Genomic DNA, 26,745 nt, shown 5'->3' with positions numbered 1-26,745 from the left:
GGCGGCTGCGAGCACCCCTTCCCCGGCTCTGTGAGGGGGGAACGGGGCGCGGTTGGGCTGTGACAGAGCCGGGGGTATGGGGGGCACTCGGGCAGGGCGAGCAACTTCGCTTTCCGTGCCTTGAACCGGGACGGAGCCAGCCGAGACCGGGCTCCCCCCCCTCTATATATACACACACGCGCTCGGTGTGGCGGTGGGAGGGGAGCGGGGCCATGTCCCCAGCCCTGCCGGGGGGTTTTGCGGTGCCGGGGGCTTTTGCGGTACCAGGGGCCGCCCTGACGCCCGGCTGACCCCCAGGTGCTGCGTGGCGCTGGAGATCGGCAGCCGGCGGGGCGAGGCACCTAATGGAGGCGGCGGCGGGGCGCTGAGGGAGCGGAGAGGCTGCGGCTGTCAGCGCTGCCCGGTAGGTGCTGGGGCTCCCTGTCAGGCTTGACGGAGGAGTTTGGCTTCGTTGAAGGGTGAGTCAAGGCTGAGGTGGCGGTCCCAGCCGGGACAGGCGCCCCAGAGAGCGCCTTGGGGCTGTCAAAGTGCACGGCGATCCGTGCAAAGGGGGCTTTGTTGTGGAAGGCCTGAGGTGAACACGAGCAGCCCGCTGGAGGGGGAAAGGAGAGGGGAGTTTGGAAAGCTGCGCTGCTGGTGTTAAGCAGCAGCCTGTGCTGTGTTGGTGTTTGCTCAGAGGGGTTTCACGCACGAGGAGCTGGTGGGTGCTCTGAGGAACCTGGTCCAGCTGTGGAGAACAACCTGTATGAGGCAAACCCCAGGACCCAAATGCCATAGGCTGTAAGTCCAAACCTCCCCGAACAAGCAGACATTAAGTAGAAAACCCATTTGTTACCGTCTTGAAACATTGCCAGCAAGGCAGCCTCTTCCAGTTACGCTGTTAATTGGGTTCCCCGGAGCTCGTTAGAAGGAGGTGCCATTTTTTCTAAACGAGGTGACTGCTAACTTCAGGCTGGCAGTCCTACTAGCTTTCCTCAGCCAAAAAGCCCTCTGCATTTCCGTAAAGCACCTGTGCACTGTGCTTGTTTAACAAAGACAAGTTTGAGACATAACACTTGGAGGTAGGGCACGCATTCTCTTTGTGAGGCTTTCCTACTCCTTGAATGCTTCTTGTGGCTCTCCTGGGCTCTCTCTTCTCTTGCCAAGCCCTCGATGACCTGTGCCTGCTTTAGCTGCATCCAGCGCTCCGTTTGCTAGCCGTAATTGTCGTCATTTATCTCTGCTGGTTATTACTGGGAAAACCGATGTTTATCGCTGCGTGTCCACGCGTCCCTGGAGCCTGTTAGAGCTGGCTTTTGAACGGTTCTGCCTTTTGTAAATTTCTCTACGCTGAAGAATTTCTGTCAAGTGATGGACTTTGTGCTGTTGTTAGGATTCCTTTTGTTCCTAATGTACCAAAAAGGCTGTTTCCTTGGGTCTTTTGCTTCCCTTAGCAGTTTGTGGTGTTTCACTTAGGCTTATTACTATCCTTGCGCTGTTTTCTCCCCAGTCACTTACAAAGCCTGAGGGACAGGATTAATTTTTTTTTAATCTAGTTACCATTAATATAAATGATCTTTTTGTTTGGATGTGACTTCTGAATTCATAACAGTCTTACTTCAAAGATCTACGACTGGTTTTGAAGTCTGATGCTTTCTTCAAGTTTGAGTTGAGAATTTCTTCCGTCTTTATGGAACTAACTTCTAAAGCAGCAAGTCAGTGTAAACTGTTTTTCTAGTTCTGCTTGCAGGTAATAAATATAACCGAGGCATACTCTCTTGTGGCTGAGCTCTGGCCAATCTCTATTTCTATGGTCAGTTTCGCTTTGTGTCTCAAGGCTGAAGTCTAGCTGAGAATTCCCCTGTGCCAGATGCAGTCTTTTTGTATATTATGAAATTAGCCTCTCTAATTCTGAGAAATCCTGAGCCTGTTGCAAAATTGACAGAACGAGCTCTTTGGGGTCTGTTTAATAGAAGTCCTACGTGATAAGTTTTGGGGTGATGAGGGGAGGGGACATTCTGACCACATTTGGCGCAGTGCAGGAGGGCCTGGACGCGCTGTTCCCTTCTGTGAACTCACGGTCGGTATTCCCTCTCCGTCCTGTGCCAGAGACGTGAGGTCACTGATCCATAAATGCCCGAGATGGTTTGCCTCGGAGTTGCCGGTGACTTGTAAACAAGTGATGCAATTTTCAGGATAGCACGGTTTCCCCTCCTCCCTTTGTTTCCTCGCTATTTCCCAGTCAGGTACCAGTATCAGTGTTCAAGTCCGGCTGTCGGTTGTATCACCTTTGCCGAGTGTGTGCTCACAGGAATCCAGTTTTGTGGTGTTGTTAATTAACTTTCTGACACTGTCACATCAGGCACTAAAGGTGCTTCCTCCTGCAGTCTACACAAGGGATGTGATGACTCAAGTTTTCAACATCTTTATTGTCATTGGTAGTATTAATTCTGATGTTCATCTTTTATTGCAGTCCATCATGTTAGTTTGGTTTGGTTTCGGTTTGGTTTGTGGTTTCGTTGTTGGTTTTTGGGGTAGCTCAGGGCCTCCTGAAATACTCCAACCACTCTGCTGCATAAATAGTTGTTTCTTTTTCTGTGGAGATGGGAGCCACCAAAAATGCCTCCTTTCCTTATCCTGTAGCAGCCAGATGGCATTTCGTAACGCTGCGCCGTGCCTCCCTTTGGCTGATGGTTCATTTCCAGTTCTCTTGCCTTTCTGAGAGCTGGAAGGAACCACACCAGGACCACTCACCTCTTTTCGTGTACCCTTCAGAGTGCAGTGAGCTGCAAGGTGTTGCATAAAGCAGCATCTCTGCTTCCAGGGGATCCTTTCTACCCAGCTCTGGAAGTCAGCCCAAAGGGAGCACACGGCTGCTGACGTGGGAGAACGTGAAGGGAAAAACAGGCAAGAACTCTGACCACGTTGCTACTAGCTCTTAGAAGACCTTGGAGATGGATCATGGAGAGCTTAATGATGCAAACATGCTTTGAAAGTTTGACTTCTGCTTGCACCTAACAGGTCCAGAAGAGCTCACTTCCAAAAAAACCAACAGGCTTCCAGTTGTGTTTGGAGCCGTTCCAGAAAGCCACTTGGTGTTGCAGGTTCTCGTTGGGTGTCTTGGCCTTCTTGACCCACAGCTTGAAGCCGCTGCTGGAGCCAGCCTTGGAGCCAGCAGGGAGCTCCTGAACTTTGTCATGGTTATGGCAAAGGCTGCAGGTGTTCAGCGCCCTGAATCTGGAGAGCATCTCTCAAGCCACATATAGTTTGTGAGACCAGAAAGAGCTGCCGGCTTATGTTGCAGGAAGCACGGCCGAAAGCACGACAGACACACAGTAGAGTCAGATCATGCTCCATTTTATTGCCCGAATAGCCTAACTTTTATAGAGAACTTAACAGGGGTGGACAGTGTTTCACACAAGATTATTGGTCAAAAGCACTCAGACAAACAACTGCAAGAAAACAACCCCACCTGCAAGAAAACAACCCCCTTGTGATTAGCAGTCACATAGACCTTGTCCTTGAAGCCAGCTACTGGTAACAATATTTTTCTGAATTCCTCAATTGGGCGATGTGGGAACACTGTCATGGGAACTTCTCATAGTTGCCCTGGTAGCTTGGTTTGCTCAGCTACAGCAAGCCATGGGATTTTTGCTGTTTCAAGAAATCCCTCAACAGGCTTATAATGAGTGCTGTGACTTAGGCGCACGGTTTGTAGAGGTTTTAAGGCGTAGTGCATGAGTGCCAGGCTCCTGTTTGGTCACTGGGACAAAACGAGATCTGGGAATGTTGGATGTCCTAAAAAGAGTACAGGGGAGACAACCGGGGAGGAGATGTGGCTCTTGTTGGCCTTGTTTAGCCCCCAGCCCCTCTACACCCCACAAACCTTAGTTACAGCTGTGGGCTTCTGCAGAACGTCACAATGCCTAGTAAATCTTCGGGATATACTTTAAAAGCAGGAAAATACTGTGTTGGTTTCTTTTTTTTTTGTATACATAGGGCAGCTGCCAGCAGCAGCACCTGCTGGAGTCGAGGGTGCTGAGCAAGGCAGGGTCGTGTCCCGAGCAGCAGTCACAAGGGGAGCTGAGCGGAGCCCGCCTGAAAACTCGGGGGGTTACTGCTTCTTAGTGTTATAAATGGCTCAGGATTCAAATTAGGATTAAATAAAAAAAATAGGATTTATTAGAAGAATATAAAGGAATAGAGGTAAGCAAACAGCGCTGGTTGCACTGGGAGTCTCCGCTCCACCAGGACGCACACCAGTTCCATCAAGCAGCTGATTTTTATGCACCTAGACTAATACATATTCATTACTACTTCTAAAAAAGTAGATTATTATAATTAGCTTCCGGGGTCCAGTTCCTCCTACTGGAGCATGCGCATCAGTCTCCTCTGGGGGTCTCTAGGGGTCTTTCATGCTGAAGGCTCGTAGTCTTCCTCTCACCCTTTGTACTTACTCGGCACTATTCCAAGTTTATGGAACACTCTCTGTACACTCTCCACAGGTCTTGTCTCCCAACCGTCCTTCAGCTTCTTTTCTCTTCCTCTTAATCTCTTGGCCCCCCTGGCCAGATACCAAGGATCCCATAACAGTCACCAGCAGTCACCGGTTATTATCAGTTGTTCTGAAACTCCCAAACAGGTTGGCGACTCACGAGCAATTAAAACATTCTTTCCCAGCTATTCACAGTCATCTACATAACATCTATAGCAGTGTTAAATCAATCTCGAAGAAGACAGAAAAGAAAAATTGTAACTGTTAGAACTAGAAGTCAGGAATAACAAAAGCAAACAGGTTCATAAATTTAAGGAGTGTTTTCTGAAGACGTGATAAATTGACTGGAATGAGGGGGAGACTGGGACACACTGCATCTGTGGTTCAAGAACTAAATTGCCAGTGCAGGGCCCAGGCAGACAGGATTCAAACAGAATTATTCTTTATGGACACGAATTTATGGACACGAATTGGAATTGTTAAAACATTCCTCACATTAGCAAGCCGAAACACAGCTCCCCGTCCCCAGTACTCCTCGCTGTGAGGATGAGGACTGAGGAAGGCTCACCCTGCCTGCAGCTTCTTCAGTTCTTCGTGCGGGGAACTCTTGGAGGAGCTGGTGCCTCTGGAAAGAAAGCACCTGTTGGTACTGTGGGCATCTGAGCGTGATGCTAACCCACGCAGCGCTGCCCCTTGCATCTGACAAATGTTTTACAACTTCAACTTCTTTGCAGGTTCTACTTAAATTTGGTGGAGGAGGCTGTGGCTGAGCAGAGAACTAATTTGTTATTTCAATAACTGGAATAATTTACAATGGAAAGAAGCTTTTTTTAGTTAAAAGTTGTGTTTCTGATTACAGCTTCCGGTATTTTACCTCGCAGTCCACAAACACTCTTCTTAAACTTGATTCCTGACAAGTCGCTTTTCTCAATTCTCGCGTTCTTGGACTCCACCAGGGGAAAAGGAAGGCCCTGCTAATATTGCTTGGCTGTTTCCTTCCGGAGGAAGGAGGGGAGAGTTGAGAAAAAGAGGAATGAAGTAAAATGAATTTACTCTTTGCACATGTGCTGAAAGAATAGGCAGGTGTTCTTGGGAATATCTCATTTAAATCTCTGTGTATGTGTTTCGAGAGGATGCGTCCTCACTTAGAGGAGCCAACATCCCATTGCCGGACCTAATCCTGATGGGGCTGGCATCTGAGGGTTACGCGGGCTGCTCCCGGCAGGGCTCTTCCCACGCGGGGAGGCCGAGGGAGTCGGTCGAGCACTGCTCCGCTGCCTGGAAAGATTCAGTCATTTCCACCCAAAGCGAGGAAATAAAAAACTCGGTCAGCCATTTCATCTGGAGATACCCCGCCCTCCTCCAACAAATACGAAAAAGGGAAAATGTAGGCTTGGGCCCTCACATATCCCAGCAGTTTGCACCCATTTGGGCGATGCGATTGGGGTCGGGGCAGGCAAAATAGAAGTTACCTTTATTTTTTTTTTTAATTTCGGCAGAGGAAGTTATAAGGTTGATGTTGCCCCTTTGATATTTGATTTAACCCACTGACTGCCCGGGAAGGAAGGAGTCTGTTTAGTTTACCTTTGTCCTAGATTCAGTTTTAATATCTCATGTTTAAATGGGGGGGGATCTTTATTCTTAATGATTCATGCCGCCTCAAAGCACAGTGGCTTCTACTTGTGTGCTGCCTTTCCCACTGGGGGATGCAAACACAAGAACAATCATTTCAGACTCCTCCTTCAGTTTCCAAGAGAACCTTAGCTGCTCAGGGATAGCTCTGAATTTTAAAAGCATTTTTTTCTTCCAAATTATGTATTGATTGCACATAAAATAGAAGCACCGTAATATGCAATTTCAAACAAATGCACGGGGGTGCTTGGTTGCTTTTAATGCTCCTCCTTTATTTTTATTTTATTTTTTTTCCTCCAGCAGAAAACAAAAAGTGGATTCTGTTCCCATAAGCCGCTCTTGCAAAATCCGCACAAACATTTATTAGTCTAGACACAGAATATTCTCAGCCGGCCTCAGCCTGACGATGGCAAAAAGAAATAAAAATAATAATAATAAAAAAAAAAAAAAAAGAAAAGGCAAGCTAATATTGTACTTGGCTGCGAAAAGGGAAGGGGGGAATCATGCCCCAGGCTAGTGAAGCTGTAACATTTTGCTGGGGCTGCCTGCAGCAACAGATGCATCTCGTTCCCCTGGGCTTCCAGTCCTGCCTTTTCTCTTCTGCTGAACTTGGCCGCTCGCAAACATTCCCTGTGAGTACCACACCCCGGGCTTCTCCTGGACGCTTTTGATTTGATTGAATGATGGCCCCAGGCATGCTCCTCTTCACCAGGCCTGCTCTTGTGCCCCATAAATCATGTAGCGAATTCATTGATTGGAAAACGTGCAAAATAGGTGGGGTGACTGGTAGAAATCAAAAGGGTTTGAAATAGGTGATGTGACCGCAGCTTAAACCTGCAGGAAGGGAGCATCGACCCGAATGGTTTATCTGAATCTTCAGCTGCAACTTCTGTAAATACCAGCTCCTTCTCCTCATTTGCTACCATGGCAGTTTGCAGACTTTTGCTGAGTTAAAAGGACAAATCATAGTTGTGCGCGTTTGTTTGATCAGGCCTTTACCTCAGTGCTCACGTTCTCAGACTGCTGGGGTTTTATATTTTTGTCATTTTCTTAGAAAATGGCGAATGATGCATATCCCGGCTTCCAGATGATTAGTTCCTGTTGCTCCCAATTTGTGTCAGGCTGCGTTTGGTTGGAAATGCAAATGTAATTGCAAATTCCCCTAAACAGCACAACATGTCTGTGGTATTAATTAAAGCACTGTAAATACGTAGAATATCTGAGAATGCATTCCTTCAAGCGTGGCCGTGTTTTTTTAAACCTACAGAGGAGGCAAAATACGGTATTTAGGCTTAGTAGATGTTATAAATGGCTCAGGATTCAAATTAGGATTAAATAAAAAAATAGGATTTATTAAAAGAATATAAAGGAATAGAGGTAAGCAAACAGCGCTGGGTGCACCGGGAGTCTCTGCTCCACCAGGACGCACACCAGTTCCATCAAGCAGCTTATTTTTATGCGCCTAGACTAATACATATTCATTACTACTTCTAAAAAAGTAGATTATTATAATTAGCTTCCGGGGTCCAGTTCCTCCTACTGGAGCATGCGCATCAGTCTCCTCTGGGGGTCTCTAGGGGTCTTTCATGCTGAAGGCTCGTAGTCTTCCTCTCACCCTTTGTACTTACTCGGCACTATTCCAAGTTTATGGAACACTCTCTGTACACTCTCCACAGGTCTTGTCTCCCAACCGTCCTTCAGCTTCTTTTTCCTTCCTCTTAATCTCTTGGCCCCCCCTGGCCAGATACCAAGGATCCACATAGTATCTCATAACAGTCACCAGCAGTCACCAGTTATTATCAGTTGTTCTGAAACTCCCAAACAGGTTGACGACCACGAGCAATTAAAACATTCTTTCCCAGCTATTTACAGTCATCTACATAACATCTATAGCAGTGTTAAATCAATCTCGAAGAAGACAGAAAAAAAACCCTGTAACTGTTAGAACTAGAAGTCAGGAATAACAAAAGCAAACAGATTCATAAATTTAAGGAGTGTTTTCTGAAGACGTGATAAATTGACTGGAATGAGGGGGAGGCTGGGACACACTGCATCTGTGGTTCAAGAATTAAATTGCCAGTGCAGGGCCCAGAGGCAGACAGGATTCAAACAGAATTATTCTTTATGGACACAAATTTATGGACACGAATTGGAATTGTTAAAACATTCCTCACATAGATGAAATGTATTGCTTCTGTGGTGGCAGATCCGTGTCTTGAGACTTTAAACCTGGTGGATCTCGTGCTCGAGCCTTCAAAGGAGATGTTACATAGACAATAAAACGTCCTGCTTTTCGGGGAGGGCTCTCCTTAGGTCACTCAGAAAACGCCTTCAGTCTTCACTCACTGCAGCATTCACAAAGTGAATGCCTTCCTGTAAGGTTAGTCACCGATGGCCACTCATTCCATGCTTTCACTAAGAAAAACCTTCGCAGCTTTGAATCCGAATTTCCTGCCCCGCGTTTAGGTGAGCCCGGAGCGGCGTCAGGCATTGCTGGGCTCCTCGTCCGGCGGCGCTGGTGAAGTGAAAGATGCCAAAAGTGAAGTTTGACAGTGAGCTCGGGGGCTTGTGCTGGCCCGGTGGCTCTCTAAGCCCCCGTGTCTGAGCAGCGGGAGCATCCGAGCAGCACAGGACGGAGCTCAGCAAGAGGCTGGGGTCAGGGCACTGCTGCAAATAGCAATGCTTTGCTGGCTGCAGAGGTTAACCAGGTACGCAGCGCTGTTTTACTACATGGTGGAGACCTACGGAGAGTGTTTCTGCCCTCCTTTTTAGCTGAAACATCCCCAGATTCTAAGGGGAAAAGGAATAGAAGGGACTTGCGGAGCAATGTTCTAGTGAAACCCAGCCTTCCTAAAGAAGCCTGCCTGAATAATTCCTGTGAATAACAGACTGTGTTCAGCTATTTCCTAACATAGAAAGGGTGCTGACTGCTTCTTCAGAGTAACATAAGTTAGTGATGCTACTGAAATAGTTGTGGTTCAGACGTAGATCTAATTTCTCCTAAGCACGCTGAATTCACAGCTGTTGATCCTCCAGAGGAGGCTTTGCAATTGAACACCTGGAGAACAGGTAAATTTCCCACTGCTGTTCTCCTCTCCTCTTGTTTTGTTTTGTTTTGTTTTGTTTTGTTTTGTTTTGTTTTGTTTTTCTTAGTAGCATAGGCTTAAGACTCTGAAGAAAGAGGCTGCTTTTTTTCATTTCCAACACTGGCTGTTCTTCCTGAGCCCCGCCTTCTATTTTTGCAGTCACAGGATATGTGAATGTAAATTCTTGGGAGAGAGGTAGAAAACTCTGTTTCAACTGGTGTTTTTTTCGGCTATGTGGGGAGACCAAATCGAGTGGTTTTGAACCTTCTGGCTCTTATTCAGAGCAGCAGCATGTGGAGGGAGACAGATGCGTTTGCATTTTTAGTGCAATGGGTTCAGAAGCACGAGGGGAAAAAACACTTTCTCTGGGAGCTGGAGAAGGTGTCCTAATCACAGGAGAGGTTTCTAAATGGCATATCTTTGCGAGTGTTCCTGTAGTCCGGAGGTTTTTGTTTGTTTGTTTGCCTTTGGAAGGTTTTACTGTTAATCTTCACATCCTTCAGCAGAAGTGAGAAATGTGATTTTATTTTGTGCAGTGTCACGGACCCTCTGAAATCTACTGGGAAGGATGAATACCTCGCACAGTACCAATGTGATGACGGTGGAGACAAGGAGAAACCAAGAAGATCAAAAGAACGTGACCTCATTTCAAAAGAAAACGTTTTGTACGGCAAAGAGTCTTCTGAGCCTGGTGAGAAATTGCGGCAAACTTCCTCTCTCAAGTGTGACACTGAATGTAGCTCTAAAAAGCTTTCCTCCTCATCTATTGCAGAGAGATGCCAAGGTAGAAAGGACAAGACTAAAAACACTGAGAAAGAGCATTACCAAAGCAAGAGGGAACATGCTCCTAGTGAAGAGAAGGAGAGTCAAAAAGCAGGTCCTTCCAGCGGCCAGGTTCAAAAGGCGTCACGCTGGAGCTCCGAGTTCGGCGGCGTTCCGAGGCCGTTGTGGCGGTTGTGGAGACGGCCCTGGCTGAGGTGGCTGCTGCTGTCGCTGCTGTCCCCTCTGTCCCCGCTGTTGCCACTGTTCCCGGACCTTGGAGACCCCCGGTGGCTCCCTGTGACAGGCCCTGTGGCCCCGGGGAGCTGCCCGCCGCCTCGTCGGCCAGCCCGGCAGCAATCCTGCCAGCACAGAATAGCTCACTGCGTTTCAGGGTAAAGTGACGATTAATTTCTATTTCCTGGCCTGGGTGCTGCTTCCTTCTTTAAGGAAGCTTCAAGGTTAAAGGTTAAGCTCAGTTATGTCAGGGCCCAAGTCCGTTTCGTGAAGGGGCTCTTGTACGAAAGCTTAAGCTGGGATTGACTCTCCGCTAAGCGGAGGCCAAACGCGTACCTACTGAGAAGCAGGTCCTAAGTGATAACGTTTTCTAAAGAGACTGCTAAACACATCTGAACAGTGCTGCTGCAGAACTCTGAATGGGGGGATAGCAACTGTCTTAACTGATCTGGAATCTTGAGTTTACTTTTCAGTGGACAAGAGGTGTGTCTCTCAAGACAAACAAAGAGAGGAGTAACACCCGATACTCATGTCAACATAAATTTATGCTCAGAGCGTAGGTGTAGGAACAGCATCGGTATGTATATGGAACATCGGGAGAGGAAGCTCTGTCGGTATTTACAGTTTTTCTACTACCTTGTCAGAGAGACGTTATCTCCACATTAGAAATGGATGTATTTTGAAAAAGTGGTGGTGGATCGGATTTCTTCTTTCTAGTGTTAATATTTGCTCTTGAATCGTACTTAATACCTGGTAATGCCTCAATCAGTTGTCAAAAATAAACTTAAAAATGTGTAAGGCTTATCTCATTGGTCAGTATAAAGATCAAGGCCTTTCCTTTTTTCCTTTTCCTTTTCCTTTTCCTTTTCCTTTTCCTTTTCCTTTTCCTTTTCCTTTTCCTTTTCCTTTTCCTTTTCCTTTTCCTTTTCCTTTTCCTTTTCCTTTTCCTTTTCCTTTTCCTTTTCCTCTTCCTTTTCCTTTTCCTTTTCCTCTTCCTTTTCCTCTTCCTTTACCTCTTCCTTTTCCTTTTCCTTTTCCTTTTCCTTTTCCTTTTCCTTTTCCTTTTCCTTTTCCTTTTCCTTTTCCTTTTCCTTTTCCTTTTCCTTTTCCTTTTCCTTTTCCTTTTCCTTTTCCTTTTCCTTTTCCTTTTCCTTTTCCTTTTCCTTTCTTCTTCCCCAGTATTGTTTTTCTTTTCTCCTTCTCACTGCAGTCTTGATTTTGTTTCTTGTCCCTTAAATGTGTTTTCAGTGTGTTGCTGAAACATTTTCTCTTTCAATCCGAAAAAAGGAGCTGTCACTGGTGAAGATCGGAGCTTATCTGAAAATCCCTGAGCCCAGGAGCTGTCACCTTAGTCTTCCAATCGGACAAGGACGACTTCATTTCTCGTGTAAATGCATTTTTCAGGTTTGCGTATTGTTTTTTCAGGAACGGGAAGTGTGTATAGAATGGATTTAAAATCAATCTTAAATGTAAAATGTCAAGGGAAAAAAGTTCTAGTTACAACCTCTGCACACAATTTGCCAGCTGTGGGACTAGGAGTTTTCTTATTTACTGTGTTTTGTTTAACGTGTGTGAAGTTTAATGGATAGCAATCAAGGCGTGCTAGAAATCTGAAAGCACTTTATGCTTTGTTCTCTCAGTCATTTTGGTATAACAAACTAGCTTATGTTTTAAACCCTCCATTAGGTTAGTGGTTTCCCTACAGGTAACAAGTCCCTGTGTGCTACAGTAAGACAGTAACAAAACATGAAGTATAGAAGTTCATCCTGTCATTATTCAGCTTCTGCCTACGGACACACAATTATGCTTATTTAAAGCGGTATCACCTTGAAACCTAATCAGCATTTTAAAAAGGACTTTGTAGCAGTTATTGGCTTTTGTCCTGGAGGGCTGAGGTTTGTTTTGTTTTGTTTTACATTCAGCATTTCCGTTTCTAGCTTACATTCCCCTGTTGTTTTGCATGAGGAAAACGTGCAACTTTAGAAAGCAGAACGGAAAGAGCTGCTTTTTAGTCTAACGTTTCAGTTTTTTGTAGGAGTTTTAAATGTGGTAGGAGTAAAACACCAGAAGTACTGCTGCCAAAGTTCTATTCAAACTTGTATTTCTTGGAGAAGCAGAAGAAGCCCAGGGAGAAATAAATTTGCAAACGTGCTCTTCATGCTCTCCTTTCCCAAGATTTCTCTGAGATATAGCCCATCCTCTGTGGGTTTTGAGGTATATGGTTCCCAGGAGTGAGAAGGAAGGCCAAACATCTCTCTTCTTGGATCTCAACATGCCAGGGCTTTAGTGTACTGCCACTTACGGCTCCGCTTTTTCACCTGGAAAAAGCGACCACATGATGTAGACTGAGGAGCTCTCACAAATTAACTTGCTATCACAAAGTGACGCCCAGAAAAGGTGTATTTAAAAGCTAGGCTCATTATAGAATAACAACAACCCCCTCATGATTGGTGCAGTAGACAGTGAGGTAGAGGGCGATCCCTGGAAAGACAGAAGAAAAGGAGCAGTGAGTTCTGGGTACCTTTGTGCACACGAAACAGAAAAACGCAGGCAGTGAAGTAATAGTGTTCCGTTACTAACGCCAGCAATAGATAATTGCAACAATTATCTATTAGATCATAGGTAATAATTAACAGATAATTGTGCAACTCTGGAAATCAATAAATAACTGATTCCCCTCAGAGAATGTCTTCTACATTTTTATATTAAAAAGACTCCAGAGTTGTAATGGATTAAAATCCTACGGAAGTGAAAGAAATGGCATCAGCCACTAGTTCTGCAGAAGCTAAAAGTAATACCGATAGAGTTTAGATGGAAATTTTCACTTTGTGTGTTTAGTTTGGGGATTCTTTTTAAATCATTCATACCAGCGATTTAGTTCTTAAGGCTGTTTCTTTGAGATTAAGTGACAGGACTTCTGCTACTCTTTTCTTCTTGGAATGCTTCTTGATATTCTTACGTCAACCAGAACTTCTGTCTCTGTCGCAGATGTCAACAATGACCGTAGTTAAGAAGCCCAAATCTTCAAAGTCTAAAAAGCCCTCTTCAAGGCGGTCTGGCAAATCCAAGAAACCAAGTACTAAAATACTGATGTCACGCACCGCAAACTGGGGCCAGATACCGCCTGCAGAAGATTCAAGCCAAGTCTCTGTGGCCCAAGGACGTGGAGGTGCTTTTTACTGTAGATCATCTGAAAAATCTAAGGCTTTTGCCCCAAGAGATCTAAGTAAGTGTGAGCTTTATCCTGACTCCATTTTCTTCAAAGCAAAAGTAGAAAATGCAGTTCTTACTTGTTGCACTGATAGAGAAGGGGACTAGTGTGAACAAAGACTTCAAAAGCAAATCCCCTGAGGCAGCTGAAGTGACTGATGTTACAGAAATTAATTTTGATATATTTACAGTCAACAGAGAAATCTGGGGAGCTTTGTGTAATGCACAGATTCATCCATGTCTTTTCCGTTTTGCAAAGAAAAGTGTTTGATTGTTGCTATTCACAGCTTCCATTTTTCACACGTTTTTTGAATGATAACATTGCTCAGGAAAAGATCTGGTATCTGTAGGGGTACCGTCATTCCTAGTTACTACTTTTTACCTTTTTTCCGTATAATTTCAAGTCTAAGCTTGTGGTTTAAGTTATAATAAGGAAAAAAACAGTAGTTGAGTTAATCAGGTTAAAGATTATAGATGGAGAGGAACTTGGCATTAGGTACTACAAACAGAATGGCAGTTAGCCTTGCCTTAGAAAAATTAAAATGGTTGACGAAAGTTGTTTGTTTTGTTTTTTTTTCCCCAAAACATTGTGTTGACCAGCCAATTTGAATTTGGCGGTATTAAAGCTGTCTGCAATAAGTTTTTCTGGCTGCGATTGTAGCTAGCTCCTCTAGGTGCTCCTGCAGAATAGTATTTTTTTAAATACCTTTCTTAGAAACAAACAAACAAAATCTCTTTTTAAATTTAACTTTCTTGCAGTCGTTAATGATGGAATTGCTCCACCACAGAGCATTCTTTTTCCACCTGAGAAGATTTGTATGGATTGGCGAGAAACACAAAGTGTTGGAGTTGGCCTGTACAATCTTGGCAACACATGTTTTCTTAATGCTACTCTACAGTGTTTGACCTACACACCCCCACTTGCCAATTACATGCTTTCTCTCGAGCACGGCCAGTCATGTGAGTACTTTCTAACAGTATTTCGAATCTGTTGGACAGCTGTGAAGGTGAAAGAACAGCAGTGATTCTGAGACAAACTTGTTTGCCTGATTTTACCTGTAGAAGCTGGCTTTGAGCACTGTATTAGCAGTGGGCTCCGAATAGCATATGGAGTGCAATTAATGCACTATGTTTGTTTAATGAATTTATTTATGTATTTATTTATTTATGTATTTATTAAAGGATCATTTATTGCTTCGTGGGAATAATGAAGTGCATTGGACAGTAATGCATTTAGTAGTAATTTTAGAGAGTAATACATTTTTCAGCCTGTGGAGTTCACATTCCTGTCAGCCTTTACAAATGTGACTTTGCAGTAGTCTTTTAGATTTCTCATCACAAAATGCATTTGAATACAGGCTTAGTGGATATTTTTATTCTGTAAAGTTGTGTGAAATGAAATGTTACAAGACTGTTGGGACATTGGCATCTTGGGAGAATAGAATGTAGCAAGGAGAGTGGATATCGTATCTATAGTTTAAATTTTACTTAGATGTTTGTTTGTAGTTATGGATATTTTGCTGGACTGGGATGCTTTCTTCTTTCACTCTTCAGGTCGTGAACAAGATTTGTGCATGATGTGCACAATGGAGACTCAGATTAACCAGGCCCTGCGTTGCACTGTTGATGCCATCGAGCCTACGCATGTTATCAGTAATCTCAGTCGTAAGTGGCTTCAGATGTGTTTCTTTTCGATAGCTTGTAATCTTCAAATACTTATTTGATGTGTATAAGTGGTTTTAACACTAGAAAGAAGAGAGATTTTAGAAATAGAAGAATGATTTCATTTTTAAATGAGGTGAATACTATCATCTTCTTCTTTAGGAATAGGACAACATTTCCGTTTTGGCAGTCAAGAAGACGCACACGAGTTCTTGCGCTATACTGTTGATGCTATGCAGGAAGCGTGCTTGAATGGAAGCACCGAGTAAGCATAAACAAGTTCACTTTCATACATTCTCTAGCACCTTCTAGTCCTTTATTTACTATCAAAAATGATCTCTAGCACCTTTTAGTGCCTTATTTACAATCAGCAACGAAAGTCTACATCATCCTTAGTTTTCATAAAACTCTTTGAAGAGTTAACTGTGCGCCTTAAATCTTCTGAGGTCTGATTCTAATTTATTTCCAGATTGGACAGATCTTCTCAAGCTACCACCATCATTCATCAAATATTTGGAGGATTTCTAAGATCGAGAGGTACTTTAAAAAATATTCCTGTCCTTAGAACTGATCTGTGTCTTTTGTCGGTAGTAAAGCAGTCTGTAGTTTGTCTAAAGTAGTATCTGTCAACAACTTGAATTTGGACAGTTAGTCTCCTTCACATAAGGTTAAGCATTTATATTTTGCTTCCAGTGAAGTGCTTGAATTGCAAAGCAGTTTCGGATACGTATGAGGCATTTCTTGATATCGCTTTGGATATAAAGGTAAGATGTTTTCTAAATATAATTCATGATGTTTAAGTACATGCATAACTTTCTAAATTAAACTTGTTTACCTTAAAAAACCAAACCACATATAATGTTAAAACGTAAGAGCTTGGTGGTGCTAAGGAAGTGGATTGGACTTTGTCCGTCTGTGGAACCCATGTAAATAGTCTCCACATTTGCATTGGGTTTAAGGGCAAAGAATTCTCTTTCTGCAAAAATTATAATGCTGTCATACTTCTCTGTTGTTCTACCCCAATGTACATCTAATTGTTAGACTGATGAATTTGTCCCCAGTATTGATGACAAAGCACACTATAGATGCTGTCTAGGCTACTGGAAAAGTATTTGTTCCGAAGTCAAATGACTTCCAGGTGAGGTCAATGCTGAGCATGCTCTTTCTGCCTCCTTCTTCACAGTGCTCATAGTAGATCGCTTGAGTATGTTAGTAAGATTCTCTTATAAACCACTAGTACGTCTCTGGAATTTTGAATTTACGGTGACTTTACGCTCTTCTTTCTCGCTCCTCTAGGCGGTTTCATCTGTTACCAGAGCTCTGGAACTCTTTGTGAAACCTGAAGAGCTGGGTGGAGAGAATTGCTATAAATGTAGCGAGTAAGATTTTGACGAATTAGGTCTTAATCCTAGATGTCAGTTTTATATGTTGCATGACTCTGTTGGACTACCTCTAAACTTTGGATCTACTTACGAGTTTTGTGGAAGTTTATAAAACACTTGGATTTTTGTTTCTTTGGAGGGGGGAAGTCTTGTTCAGAGGCATTCCCTATGGGTTTGCAATTCTCTGGCTCGTATTTTGCCATCAGAATTCAAAAAGAGATACTTTTGTTCTTTCTATTTATTAGCTCTCGACAGTACTTTTCTTGATGTAAACTGCCCAGTTTCCGTTGTTCTCTGGGCTAGCGGCTAATTTTCACTGCTTACGCTGTAGGTCCTACCTTGGAGCGGGCAATGTATCAAACTGAACTATTGTGTTTCAAAGGATGGCAGACAGTTTCAGTGTCTTTCCAGACAAGCTCAGTACATGAAGACTTCCTACTGTTAAATGTCTCCCTCCTGTAGAATGACCACGTGCTTCTGTTGTATTTTTGATGTTGATAGACGACCCATGTTGGAGATTATTTGCAATTTCTAGTCCTGGGGACCAAGGCCTTCTTGTTCCACTTTCATTATTTGTATTTCCCTTGAAAGCTGAAAGAATGTATTCAGGATTGGAGTTCAAATAGCCACTTTTGTAGACCAAGAAATGGTACCTTGCCATCCAACCTGGTAATACCCTTTCGTGAGAGATTCCTGTTCCCGCTATGCCCGGGGTTTTGGGAGAATTTACCTTCTTCACTGTATTAACAAACCTGACACGCAGTGCATGGGTTTATGAAAAGAAAAAAGACCAACCTATTATGCAAGTAAATGTCATTCAAATAGCATAGGCATGCGTGAGACATTAAAACGAGTTTGTTTTGGGGGCGAAAAAAGAAGATGCCTTCAAACACTTATCTCTGCTTGTTTTTAAGGTGTAAAAAGATGGTTCCTGCATCCAAGAGATTTACCATACACCGTTCTTCCAAGGTTCTCACAATATCACTGAAAAGATTTGCAGATTTCACAGGTGGAAAGATCAACAAGGTATATTTACCACTGTAATGCAACTATATCATCGTGTAATGGGACATCCCCCAAAGCTGAAAGTTGTTAATATTTTCAGACAATAATTGTAGACTAACGACTATGGCTTATTCTTTCTCTTACTATCAATAAAGTTCCCGCTTGACAAGAAGCATATGCTTTCCTCTGAGAAGGCTGATTCATCAGGAAACAGTTCTCTGCAACTTCTAGTCTTCAACATTGTTTATGGGAAGACTTATTTGTAGTGAATCAAGAAATATCTTCTAGAAATATATTCTAGAAATAAATTCTAGTCTGTGTTTTTTGGAAGTGTTTTTCTCTGGCTAGTCCACGAAGTACTCTGGGATAATTTTTCTATCTTCTTGGTCTCTCTTTAGGAGGTGAAATACCCGGAGTATTTGGACCTGAGAGCCTACATGTTACAGTCAATGGGAGAACCAGTGCTCTATGCCTTATACGCGGTGCTGGTACATCACGGTGTCAGCTGTCACTCAGGACACTATATATGCTATGTAAAGGTAGAAGTCAACAGCATTTCTAACAGGGTAAAGGTTGTGCTGGCAAACCAATGAAAGCGTGACTAGCAGCTACTGTTTCTAGGGAAAAAGATTTCATTATATTTTTATTTGACACGTGTGTATTTTGTTCCTATCCGTGATTTCATTTGGAACACGTGCAATTCACCTAAAGAAATGGTTGTCTTTATTTGCAGGCTGGTAATGGACTTTGGTATCAGATGAATGATGCTAAAGTAGTCCGTACTGACATTAAGAGAGTTCTTGGTCAGCAAGCTTACATACTTTTTTATATCAGGTAATAACAAATCTTAACATGTGTTCAGAAGAGATTTACTTTCTTGTTATTGATATTTTTCTGTTTTGCAAGTGTTTTTCTTGCTATCCCAGGGAAAGATTATTATTTGTCTAATTCAGTTCTGTCTAACCTGAAATTCTCTGTGTCATTTATTATCTTTTGTTGCTTGGCCTGAAACTGCAGCACTTGTGTAAATTGCTATCTATGTGTTACCTGTAGCTGGCTAATTTAGAGAAGGAGAGAAATGAAGGTCATCTGTGGTGTAAGAATGAATTATTGCTCTGAAAGTGATAGTCTTAGTAGGAAGACTGTTCTCTCCTTTTCAGTTTGTAGTCTTGGCGAAGCCTTCTGTAGAGAAGGCTTCCATATCGTATGAACTGTTCCTCTAAAATTATAGGATGGGATTTAATCCAAGAGTAGGCTGAAAGAAAAACTAAACTCCGATCACTGCTCTTTTCTGAAGGCGCTATGATTTGACACTTGGAGAACGTGCGTTTTACTTGCCAGCACCATCTTATCCCTGTTCATTCCCTCCTGGTCAGCAGGGGGCTAATAGTAAGCAGGCTGGATTTATGGGACCACGACTTCTTTCTCATATGATTAAGGTAATTCAGGGAAGTGGGAGGGCAGGTAACGGCACCAAACTGCTAGTGGGTTTGGGGTTTGGTGTGGGGTTTTTAGTTTGGTTTTCGGCATCTTAGTTTTGTTTTCCTTCCCATGCTGCAGCTTTCTCCACAGCCCTCATGCTACAGCCAGAGTCATTCAAACAGTGGTTACTGCTAAATTGTGCAGCCATGCGACTCCATTACTTAATACCTCCAAGACAGCTTTCTAAAGCACAGAGAGCTACGCTCTTTGACAATTTAAGCAGAGTGTACTAATCCTCGAATCATTTAAAAGAGGACTTGTTTTTCCTATCGTTGTCACTTTAGCTAAGACAGGGAAAACTAATTGTCTTATTCCTGAGCACCAGAACAATTACTTCAAGCTTTTCAGGGTATGTTTAAAGGGGAAAATAAATATATTTGGGAATAGCAGCAGGTAATGTTAAGTTGTTTGGCTGGTTTTCAAAGATGATGTTAATTTGATTCCAATCGGCTGTAAACCAAAAGCAGGAATTGAATACGCTTATTGGACTTGCATTTATCTTTAAAGGGCAGTGTGTTTTTCTTTGTAGGTGTTAAGACCATTTGTAGAAATACTCAGTAGGAGAGTTGTGTGTTTCAAAATGTTAAATGCAGTGTTTGCGTTAATCCATCTTGCCATTTCTTCTTTTTAAATACAGAATTCAAGCCGTTTAAATGGAAATGGATCCATAAAAGAGGACGCAAAGACCACTGGTGTCACCCTAAAAAGGCCATCTTCAGCACCACCAATGGCCTGTGTTCAAAACCAGACAATTACCAGGCCTTCAATTACTGATCCGTCAAGAAAACAGAAGATCACCACCAGTATTCACAATAAATTGCCTGCTCGTCGGACTGTGTCACAGCCTGACTGTCTTAGCAGTGCTGCGGAGGACGAAGATCTCTACCAGGCTGTTCCTTCATCCACAATTACAAATTCGGTAATGCAAATGAAGCAAATGCAAACAAGCAAAAAAGTTTCTGATGAGATTTTTGTGGAGCCAACAGTGAATGAAAATCCTAAACTCAGCTCTGATAACACAGTCCCTTACGGTGCAGAATCTTCAGGAAAATCTGAGGAGGAGTCAAAGGGCTTATTTAAAAGGAATTGCAATGCAATGTCCTCTAATGGAATTTTGGTTGGAAAGGTAGTCCGTACATTGCAGCATTCCAGTTCTTCCTGTCAGAATGCTGACGAAGGAAGATCCCAGCATGAGCTGCCAAAAACCAATTCACTAAATGGTGCTATTAGGTTAGTTAATGAATCTAAAGAAAACGCACTGAAACTTGATGATTCCACTTGCCGAGTTGAACCTGTTAAACCTTCTGAGATGTTCTTTTCCAAAACAAACGGATTGCTTGAAACATAGATTCGCTCCATCGAGAATTTCTCACCTATGATGTATTCGGGAGTGTTTAGTGTGTTCCTAATTCAGGTGAAATACTGAGAAAACACAGCACAAATGTGATTGTAAGACTTTGTGGTATTATCCCATTAGAATTTGCAGACCTGAGCTTACATTAGAACTTGCCAACTTAAGCTCAGCTGAGATAAAAATTCCTAAGTTTCATAAAGTAGATTTTGGGAGGTGAGTTGGGGTTATCTTTGAAGTGTAGATAATGCATACAACTCAAAACGGTCTTGCTTACCATTTAATGGAGAAATTCTGACAAGACTGGTCCTCAGTACTACTACAAATAGTATTTTTTTGTCTGCTGACTTGTGCGTTTTGATCGCAGATGCCTGGAGCTATGCCTTCAGTCAATCGAGAAGTCATCACGGAGTCCCTCACAGCCAGCCAGCTGAACAGCTTGTCAGAGGAAACGAGGTAAAATGAGCACAGTCTGATTAAGACAAGACCTTTTGGAAGTTCGTTACGGTTTTATCTGTCTACTAATAGTATTTAATGGAAGGATTGAAATTAGTACAATTCCATACTGTATGTCCAGCGTTACGAACAGAACTAATGATCAGCACTGAGCATATCACTCTGATGCAGGTTGGTGCCTCAAGGAGAACTCGTGTTCCTTCATAGAATGTTTTTCCATTTTTCTCCACTGTCTAGAGAAACATTGGCTGTTCCCCGCTTGCCCCTATGCCTTTTTTCTCAGAGCAGCAGGTATAAGGAGACGGATGTGTTTGCTTTTTTAGTGCAATGGCTTCAGAAGCAAGAGGGGAAAAAGCACTTTCTCTGGGAGCTGGAGAAGGTGTCCTAATCGCAGGAGAGGTTTCTAAATGGCATATCTTTGCGAGGGCTTAAGACTCTGAAGAAAGAGGCTGCTTTTTTTCATTTCCAACACTGGCTGTTCTTCCTGAGCCCCGCCTTCTATTTTTGCAGTCATAGGATATGTGAATGTAAATTTGTGGGAGAGAGGTAGAAAACTCTGTTTCAACTGGTGGTTTTTTCGGCTATGTGGGGAGACCAAATCGAGTGGTTTTGAACCTTCTGGCTCTTATTCAGAGCAGCAGCATGTGGAGGGAGACAGATGTATTTGCTTTTTTAGTGCAATGGCTTCAGAAGCACGAGGGGAAAAAACACTTTCTCTGGGAGCTGGAGAAGGTGTCCTAATCACAGGAGAGGTTTCTAAATGGCATATCTTTGCAAGTGTTCCTGTAGTCCGGAGGTTTTTGTTTGTTTGTTTGCCTTTGGAAGGTTTTACTGTTAATCTTCACATCCTTCAGCAGAAGTGAGAAATGTGATTTTATTTTGTGCAGTGTCGCGGACCCTCCGAAATCTACTGGGAATGATGAATACCTCGCAGAGTACCGATTTGATGACGGTGGAGACAAGGAGAAACCAAGAAGATCAAAAGAAAGTGACCTCATTTCAAAAGAAAACGTTTTGTACGCCAAAGAGCGTGGTGAGAAATTGCGGCAAACTTCCTCTCTCAAGTGTGACACTGAATGTAGCTCTAAAAAGCTTTCCTCCTCATCTATTGCAGAGAGATGCCAAGGTAGAAAGGACAAGACTAAAAACACTGAGAAAGAGCATTACCAAAGCAAGAGGGAACATGCTCCTAGTGAAGAGAAGGAGAGTCAAAAAGCAGGTCCTTCCAGCAAGAGGAGGTGTTCTCAGAGCGTGGAAGTTGTTGAGCAAAAGCGTCACAAGCAGGAGCACTGGGAGGGAAGCAGGTGCAGATCTTTCCCTGGTGAAAGAAACAGCCCTGAGAATGGCAGAAGAGCAGTCAAATATTCAAAGTCCAGATCTGGCAGCGGAGGAAGATCAGAACAAGGTAGCAATAGATATTACCGATCCAAAGGGGAAAGAAGTTGGAGCAGAGAAAGATACTATCGAGATGAAGCACGGAGATGGGAAAGATGTAGCTATTCCAATGATTACTATTCACCTCATGCGACAGGAGACAGTAGAGAGAGAAAGTTCTCTCACGGCGATGCAGCCTTTGACAAATGGACTGCAACTTACTACGGCAGGTCACATAAGCATTATCATTACAAAAGTGGATGGCCTCACGGTTCCCTCTTGAGAGATGAAGATGTACGTCGCTTTAGCACACCCCGAGCAGACTTGCATCGTTGCTCGGTATCTCAGCAACATTCTGGAAGACATTCTCGTGAAAGACATGCGCTTCCACCTGTGTCAGCTCATTTGGAGAACTGTCGCCAGAAAAATGAAACAGAAGGAAACAGAAAAAGAAAATGTACCCGTGCAGAAGGTAGTGAAAGTGAAATAGAAAGGAAAGACAGAAAGATAGAAAAGGAGCTTTTAGGTGGTGAAAAAAATGCAAAAATATCACAGGTTCTAGAAGAAAAAGAAGTCTAAGGATAAACATGGAGAGAAGGATTCCAAGTAAGCAAGGATTCCAGCATACTCCGCATTTTTTATCCTAATTCTTTTCTGGGTGCTTCTCATGTATTCCTTTTTTTTTTTCTCCTTTTTTTTTTCTCCTTTTTTTTTCTTCTCTATTTTCTTCTTCTTTTTTTTTTTTTTTTTTTTTTTGTTCTGGTAGTTTCTAAGTTACTTAGATAGCATCAGCTGGCTGGGGATCATGTTGTTAGGTTGATCGGTGAAGATAGGAAAGCTATTGCTGAATTGTGTCAGAGCACTAGCTTTGGACCACATAGTTGGAAACACATCCGTACACCATTCTGGATTAGGTTAAAAGTTTTTTTCTGCTTGCACGTATTCCAGAGCTAGCCATTGTTAATGATCTGTGTACAAACCAGGACCTATGGTCCTTCAATCTGAGGGCTTAAGTTTGCTACATCTAAAGTAAGTTGCGTGTGCACAAAGCACCACAAAATAGCTGACATGCTGCAAATCATCACCTGTGGTAAAATAAATAAAGTTTCATATAGGCAACAAGTGCCACATCTTTTTTTCTCTTTTAAACTTGCATGTTTCTTTCAGACTTCACGATTTGTGTTTCTGTGCGCTCCACTTTGACAGTGCCAAACGCAAGCGTAAAAAAAGAAGAAAAAGGAGAAGAAAAAGAAGAAAAAAGAGAAACACCAGGAAAGTGAAGGGCTCCTTGGAACACTTAGATCCTCGTTTCCAGAAGATAACGCGGGAGAAGAAGGAAGAATCCCATCCTCCAGATGGCTCTTCATGTGAGCAATGCACAAGTGAGAGCAGTAAACAACCTTACAAGGAAGGGAAGCCTTCCAGTGCAGGCGAAAGCAAAAAATACAGCTCCGTCTCATCCAACGAGTGTATTAAAGGTAAGCGGCCGCAGTGTGTCTGAGGAATTCCTTTTCTATTAATGTAGAGATTATTTCAAACAGTCTTGAAGTGCTTGATGACTTAAGAGTCTGCTGAATATTAAAAAAAAAAAAAAGTTGATGGACTTTTTCTTTCCGTTTTTAAATGACCACTAGGAAAGAAGGCCTGAAATAAAGAGGTGAAAGGCAAATAGTTTTCATTTGGTGTGATGATTAAGTGGCAAACAAGAGGAAGAGTTGCAGGATCCCTTCTTAAATTCAGTCCAGCCAAGTAGGAAAAGTAAACGTGGACAGCTGTATCTTGGCAAAGAAGATAGTAGGGAGCAAGGAGGTTTAGCAGTCAAGATGGAAGGTGATGCCATGAGGCTTACAGGCTAGTAATGTTCTAGTGAAACCCAGCCTTCCTAAAGAAGCCTGCCTGAATAATTCCTGTGAATAACAGACTCTGTTCAGCTATTTCCTAACATAGAAAGGGTGCTGACTGCTTCTTCAGAGTAACATAAGTTAGTGATGCTACTGAAATAGTTGTGGTTCAGACGTAGATCTGATTTCTCCTAAGCACGCTGAATTCACAGCTGTTGATCCTCCAGAGGAGGCTTTGCAATTGAACACCTGGAGAATAGGTAAATTTCCCGCTGTTGTTCTCCTCTCCTCTTGTTTTGTTTTGTTCTGTTTTCCTAGTAGCATAGGCTTAAGACTCTGAAGAAAGAGGCTGCTTTTTTTCATTTCCAACACTGGCTGTTCTTCCTGAGCCCCGCCTTCTATTTTTGCAGTCACAGGATATGTGAATGTAAATTCTTGGGAGAGAGGTAGAAAACTCTGTTTCAACTGGTGTCTTTTTCGGCTATGTTGGGAGACCAAATAGGGTGGTTTTGAATCTTCTGGCTCTTATTCAGAGCAGCAGCATGTGGAGGGAGACAGATGCGTTTGCTTTTTTAGTGCAATGGCTTCAGAAGCAAGAGGGGAAAAAACACTTTCTCTGGGAGCTGGAGAAGGTGTCCTAATCGCAGGAGAGGTTTCTACATGGCATATCTTTCTTTGCGAGTGTTCCTGTAGTCCGGAGGTTTTTGTTTGTTTGTTTGCCTTTGGAAGGTTTTACTGTTAATCTTCACGTCCTTCAGCAGAAGTGAGAAATGTGATTTTATTTTGTGCAGTGTCACGGACCCTCTGAAATCTACTGGGAATGATGAATACCTCGCAGAGTACCGATTTGATGACGGTGGAGACAAGGAGAAACCAAGAAGATCAAAAGAAAGTGACCTCATTTCAAAAGAAAACGTTTTGTACGGCAAAGAGTCTTCTGAGCCTGGTGAGAAATTGCGGCAAACTTCCTCTCTCAAGTGTGACACTGAATGTAGCTCTAAAAAGCTTTCCTCCTCATCTATTGCAGAGAGATGCCAAGGTAGAAAGGACAAGACTAAAAACACTGAGAAAGAGCATTACCAAAGCAAGAGGGAACATGCTCCTAGTGAAGAGAAGGAGAGTCAAAAAGCAGGTCCTTCCAGCAAGAGAAGGATCAACTTGAATACAAAGAATACAAACTTGAGCTCCTGATGGGCTTCATGCTGAACTCTGTGCTGTTCTTGTCCTACTCTTGGTCTGTCCATAGATACTATGGTTTAAATCCAAATAGAATCATGCGATGAGGAAGATGTATCTGCAACAAATTCAACATCTAAAATCAAAGTTTACATTTTCCGTGATTTTCTTCCTGAGCAGAAGTTTGGAGTACTCCTTTTCTATTAATGTAGAGATTATTTCAAACAGTCTTGAAGTGCTTGATGACTTAACAGTCTGCAGGTTTATTATCAAATCCAAAAAAAACCCGACTTGGTAGACTATTTTTTTCCCAGTTTTGCATGACCACTAGGAAAGAAGGCCTGAAATAAAGAGGTGAAAGGCAAATAGTTTTCATTTGGTGTGATGATTAAGTGTCCAACAAGAGGAAGAGTTGCAAGATCGCTTCTTATATTCAGTCCAGCCAAGTAGGAAAAGTAAACGTGGACAGCTGTATCTTGGCAAAGAAGATAGTAGGGAGCAAGGAGGTTTAGCAGTCAAGATGGAAGGTGATGCCATGAGGCTTACAGGCTAGTAATGTTCTAGTGAAACCCAGCCTTCCTAAAGAAAAAAGAGCTTTTCTCCCAGAGAAAGAGAGACAGACAGACAGACAGACAGAACAAAAGGGCGCCGGGGCCCTTTTGGAGCTATCTGGAGCTGGCTGTTGTCTGGACTGTTCTCACAGATGCCATCCCTGCAGGCCCCTGCTACCAAACCCTTGCCACGTAAATCCGATCGAAGTGTATGCAGCAATTACAAAGCCGCTGTGCTTTGGGCTGTCATGATCCTCCTGCAAGTGCAGGGGAGGTGCAGGGTTGCTTTGCATTTCCAAAAGGAGGAAGAAAGCCTCCAACCCCACTGGACCTCAGCCACTTGCAGGATCCAAGCAACGCTCCCCACCTTCAGTTATCTCCCTCCCATGCACACAGTGGGAGCAAGGTTGAACAAGCACATTTTTGAAAATGTTTATCTTAATGAAGAATAAAAGAAGTCTACAACACCCAATCCCTCTGTGCACCCAAGGCAAAAATCGTGGACTATTCTGCCTCAACACTATTTTCAGACCCAATTTGTAAAGCCATCTAGCAGAGGATTTCTCTCTTGTTCACTCACTAGCTTAGTAGAGCACCAGTTTACATAGGTGCTGGAGCAGATTCCTCAACCATCTGAAGGGACTTGATCCCAGAAAAGTTCAAAACTGCAGATGACTCATGATTTTGTGGTGAAGCATCTATTAAATGAGAGCTGTTCCGCTTAGGGCACAGTGAGACAATGTGAGAAGAACCCTGTATCTCACTGATTGAGGCTTTATAACTCTACAGAATTGTCAGTCAACAATAAATGGAAAGTGCAGGAGATATGTTCTTTCTTCCTCCTTTCCCTGCCATAAATTAGCAGAGACATAGGTTCAGAGCCTCACAGAAGAAGGATTTGAAGCCAGGCTCTCCACAGTCTGCACCACTGCCTTCCTGACGGCTTTTGACTATTTTAATTAATTTTATTATTTTATTTTATTTTATTTTATTTTATTTTATTTTATTTTATTTTATTTTATTTACTTTATTACTATTATTCTTCTTATTTTTCTGGATGGTGTCTA

The 26,745-nt window shown here is 42.9% G+C and overlaps 1 protein-coding gene across 3 annotated transcripts; it reads left to right on the top strand.

Moving 5' to 3' along the window:
- The first annotated feature begins 173 nt into the window (after window positions 1-173).
- On the top strand, window positions 174-26,503 carry LOC140000944 (ubiquitin carboxyl-terminal hydrolase 42-like). 3 transcript variants are annotated; one of them, XM_072032049.1, is made up of 19 exons: window positions 174-403; window positions 9,729-11,592; window positions 13,177-13,414; window positions 14,158-14,358; window positions 14,953-15,063; window positions 15,223-15,325; window positions 15,530-15,597; window positions 15,754-15,824; window positions 16,357-16,439; window positions 17,357-17,468; window positions 17,846-17,986; window positions 18,181-18,281; window positions 18,745-18,886; window positions 19,567-19,848; window positions 20,648-20,736; window positions 21,624-22,716; window positions 23,278-23,588; window positions 24,743-24,897; window positions 24,979-26,503. In XM_072032049.1, exons 2-16 carry the CDS (start codon window positions 11,425-11,427, stop codon window positions 22,687-22,689), a joined length of 2,976 nt encoding a protein of 991 aa, XP_071888150.1. In that variant the 5' UTR covers window positions 174-403; window positions 9,729-11,424; the 3' UTR covers window positions 22,690-22,716; window positions 23,278-23,588; window positions 24,743-24,897; window positions 24,979-26,503. The 3 variants fall into 3 exon arrangements, with proteins under 3 accessions (XP_071888150.1, XP_071888149.1, XP_071888151.1); XM_072032048.1 differs by having other exon boundaries at window positions 179-403; window positions 23,317-23,588; XM_072032050.1 differs by lacking the exon at window positions 174-403 and having other exon boundaries at window positions 10,051-10,346; window positions 11,476-11,592; window positions 21,624-22,582.
- The last annotated feature ends 242 nt before the right edge of the window (window positions 26,504-26,745 follow it).

Source organism: Anas platyrhynchos, chromosome 35, assembly GCF_047663525.1.
Source record: "Anas platyrhynchos isolate ZD024472 breed Pekin duck chromosome 35, IASCAAS_PekinDuck_T2T, whole genome shotgun sequence".
Classification (NCBI taxonomy): domain Eukaryota; kingdom Metazoa; phylum Chordata; class Aves; order Anseriformes; family Anatidae; genus Anas; species Anas platyrhynchos.
The sequence above is the reverse complement of the archived record's forward strand: the minus strand, read 5'-3'. Positions and strand labels throughout refer to the sequence as shown.